The 4238-nt window shown below is 44.3% G+C and overlaps 1 protein-coding gene across 2 annotated transcripts in view; it reads right to left on the bottom strand.

The window, feature by feature from the left end:
• Positions 1–328: 328 nt before the first annotated feature.
• The window catches only part of LOC106821018 (alsin-like), a 29892-nt gene continuing 25982 nt past the window's right edge, over positions 329–4238 (bottom strand). For both annotated transcript variants that reach the window (XM_014825653.1, XM_014825654.1), the window contains 2 exons: positions 1725–1907; positions 329–508 (listed from right to left, as the gene is read on the bottom strand). In XM_014825653.1, coding sequence (XP_014681139.1) covers positions 461–508; positions 1725–1907 — 231 coding nt within the window. In that variant the 3' untranslated portion in view covers positions 329–460. The remainder of the gene's footprint in view (positions 509–1724; positions 1908–4238) is intronic.

Below are 4238 nucleotides of genomic sequence, written 5' to 3'. Positions count from 1 at the left end.
AAAACAGTATCAGTAATCTATATATACGTATAAAATATATGTCAACAGACTAACCAAAGGATGATCAACTTTGAATCAAACTACCAATTTTATTCAAGTAAATGACCAGCACATGCAATGGCAGAGCTACTTGCTCCACCGTATCACTATATGTCCGTATCATTCCTCCATATATCACTATACAATAACGATATCATCAGGAGTGAATAATAATAGATCATCTATATTAATAAAATATAATATAATATAATGAGAATATTAATATAATCATCTGTTATTATTCACTCCTGATATCATGTTATCTGTAGCGAACATACTCCAATGTAAAACCACCGGTATCAACTGTATCATGTCACCCGCATAATTTCATGTGGTGACAGATTTAAAAAACCAACTGTGTACGAGCAATCTTTACTGACATGGTGGTGCTCTAAACAGCAGGGTCGTTGACGTCAAAACCTCAAGTGTAGTGTGACAGTTTCTCGTTTTGAATCTGGAAGTAACATGCCTAAAAACGAAAAGAGATATCGAAATAAATAAGCCCCACATTTGGCATACACCTTGTACGTGTTTTTAATTCACAGTACATTTTTTATGAATTTTTAAACATTATTTTACATTCCATGGTATTTTAACTAAAACGTTGTTAAAAGGAAGCCATCCTTCTTCACTCAGCAAACGTAACAACTTTTGCGAATTTAGAATGCGATCTACACTACTTATTCATAATGCTCTGATATAGAACAAGAGAGCCGCAGAGCGTCTGGGCTCATCTGAGGTCTGTTGCTACGAATTAAAACGTAAAATTTCAGTCGTGCGTAGTACCACATTTGTTAGGCGCAGATATGGCAGACACGCAGTTGCGTACACATCATTGTTAGGACACGCCCACTATCGCAGATGGAGGGTAGGGGGAGGGTGGGGGGAGGGGTGGGGGAGGTGGGGGAAGGGCGGGGGAGGGGTGGGGAGGGGAAGAGGGAGGTGGGTGAGGGGGCTCTAATAAGGCAAAAGCAGTTCACTCCTTTGTTAACATCAACAATCCATGTTTAACCCTCCTCTTGAGGGTCAAAAATGGTTATCCGACACTTACTCTTCGCATGTCAGCAGAAGGGACATTTCATGGTCCTTTCAATAAAGCCATAAAATAATGCCTAGGTCACCGCTGAAACAAAAAGTTTTCAATCGCTCCGTCAGACCATGTCCTCAGAAAAATGTCTAAAATCTGCCCTGTGCCATTTGACCTTTGACCTGTGACCTCCAATTCACAGCACAGTGATGCTTTTCCTACCATGATGCTTATACACCGACTATCACGAGCCTAGTCGAGCCGTTAGATTTGTGCGGCAATTCTGCATTTCCTCCCTATATCCTTAAGTTAAGGAGTTGAATGTTCCCCCTTCCCTTTTTACACCTCTTGACCTTTGACCTTGACCCCCAGCTCGACATCCCAACTCGTTTTACGATCCCCACCCAACGACCCGAATTCGAGACCGTACGTCGAGGCGTTACAGATTTGTGCCCACTGTTGACGGACGACGGACGAGCGACGCGGACGGACGGACGGACCGGACGACCGGACGGACGGACGATCATGCGATTCTACAAGCTGCATCTGACTATGTCATGACTGCATCTAAAAACTAACCTAACGTATGTTTTGTGTGTGGTGTTTATTGATTATATTCTAATATCTAACTAAAACTTGCGAACAGCTGCACCTGTACCTGCAAAGTGGTGAACATGATGCCCATCTCTCCAAACTGTAGATGATGTTCCATGAGATCACCGATCATGTGTATCTCAGAGCCCAGGTGTGGTATTCGCGCGCGCACGACAACATACTGGAACACAGGGAAGAGGTCATCCATTGACCAGACGTAGTCCTCACTCACTCTCACCCTTGACTCCTGCAATTGAAACAACCAGGGGTGTTGCTTGCTAAGCGTTCTTAAAATGTTCGTTATGGAGCAAATACAGGGCCGTTAACTACATGTTACTACTTACCTGTAACTATAATTGTATCTTTATCTTTGTGAGTGCCATAAAAATCAATTGAGCAACGCAAATTACATATAGAGCTTCCATATAGCATGTCGGTTAATTCAGGGCTTTTCTGAAGCTACGTAACATGTAACCATTTTATTCACACAATAGCTGGCAGTACTGTTACCCGCAAATGTGCTCTGTGTGAAAACTGCGTTACTAACCAAAGTACACGAATAAAATCAATAGGGGATAGAGAAAAAAATAATGATCATAATAATGAGCACCAATGCTCTTGCTTAAACGTAGTGTAGCTAATGAACGTATGTACCTAGAGCTCATTAAGATTCTAATTAGGTATTTGTACACGTAAAATCATTACCATAATGCACGAATAGAAACTGATTCACATATATATAAAATCATTTGATACAGTCATAATATATATGCATCATGCAAACCTGACAAAATTATGTTAGACATACAACGTTGAATGACAGAAGTCATTATTATTATGAATATGATTATGATTATTATTATTGCTACTACTACTACATTGATTTGGCCTTCTTCTACGCTTCTAAACACAAACTGTGACTACTGGCCTTCTGGTGACCAGCTACGACTACTGGCCTTCAGGTCAACAGTTGTGACTACTGGCCTTCTGGTCAACAGTTGTGACTAACTGGCCTTCTGTCAATCAAGTTGTGACTACTGGCCTTCTGGTCAAACAGTTGTGACTCCTGGCCTTCTGGTCAACAGTTGTGAACTACTGCCTCTGGTCAACAGTTGTGACTACTGGCCTTCTGGTCAAGAGGTTGTGACTACTGGCCTTCTGGTCAACAAGTTGTGACTACTGGGCCTTCATGGTCAACAGTGTGTGACTATTTGGCCTTTCTGTCAACAGTGTGACTACTGGACCTTCTGGTCAACAGTTATGACTACTTGGCCTTCGTGGTCAACAAGTTTGTTGCTACTGGCTTCTGGTCAACAGTTGTGACTATTGCCTTCTGTTCAAAACAGTTGTGACTACTGGCCTTCTTGTCAACAGTGTGACTACTGCCTCTGTGCAAGGAGTTGTGACTACTGGCCTTCTGGCAACAGTTGTGACTACTGGCCTTCTGGTAACAGTTTGTGACTATTGGCTTCTGGTCAACAGTTGTGATACTGACCTTCTGGTCAACAGTTATGACTTACTGGCCTTCTGTCAACGAGTTGTGACTACTGCGCTTCCTGGTCAAGCAGTTGTGACTAATTGGCCTTACTTGGTCAACAGTTGTGGACTACTGACACTTCCTGTCCAACAGTTATCACTACTGGCCTTTCTGGTCACAGTTGTGACTACTGGCCTTCTGGCAACAGTTGTGACTATTGGCCTCTGTCACAGTTGTGACACTGGCCTTTTTCTGTGCAAGCAGTTGTCGAACTACTGGCCTCTGTCAACAGTTGTTGACTACTGGCCTTCGGTCCAAAGATTGTGAACTACTGGCCTACTGGTCTAAACAAGTTGGTGACACTTGGCCTTCGTCAACAGTTGTGACTATTGGCCTTCTGGTCAACAGTTTGTGACTACTGACACTACTGGTCAACAGTTATGATGACTACTGGCCTTCTGGTCAGACAGTTGTGACTTACTGCGCTTCTGGTCAACAGTTGTGACTAAACTGGCCTTCCTGGTTCAACCAGTTTGGACTACGAATCCTTACTGGTGCAACAGTTGGTACTACTGGCCTTCTGGTCAATCAGTTGTGACTACTGGCCTCTGGTCAACAGTTGTGAACTACTGCCTTGGCCTGGTCAATCAGTTGTGACCTATTGGCCTTCTGGTGCAACAGTTGTGACTACTGGCCTCTGGTCAAGCAGTTGTGACTAAGTGGCCTTCTGCTGCATCTGCGACTAACCTTACCCTTCTCGGTTCGAACGAATCGCGGTGGAGTGACCGCGAGCTTGCCCGCCGGGCAGAAAGTCGAGCTGAGATGCGCAGGCTCTCGACGGCAAGTGCGTGAAGTACGCTGCGTACATCGACGTGAGCGCGCAATGCAAGTGGCTCGCCCGACTGCACGGCGTTGTCCAACTGTCCTCTCCAGAGCCAGAACTTCTGCAAGACCGACAACGCACTGACCTAGGAGCCCGAGACCCGAGGAATCAGTTTTCCGATGGACATTTAATAGACAATGCCTGGGCGATGCAGGTGTTTTTATACATGTGGCATTAGGGCACTGTACTAGGGAAGGCGAAGCGCCACAGATGTCTCA

This window comes from Priapulus caudatus, unplaced genomic scaffold (genome assembly GCF_000485595.1).
Source record: "Priapulus caudatus unplaced genomic scaffold, Priapulus_caudatus-5.0.1 Scaffold55, whole genome shotgun sequence".
NCBI lineage: Eukaryota > Metazoa > Priapulida > Priapulimorpha > Priapulimorphida > Priapulidae > Priapulus > Priapulus caudatus.
Note: the sequence above shows the minus strand (reverse complement) of the source record. Positions and strands in the feature narration are given on the sequence as shown.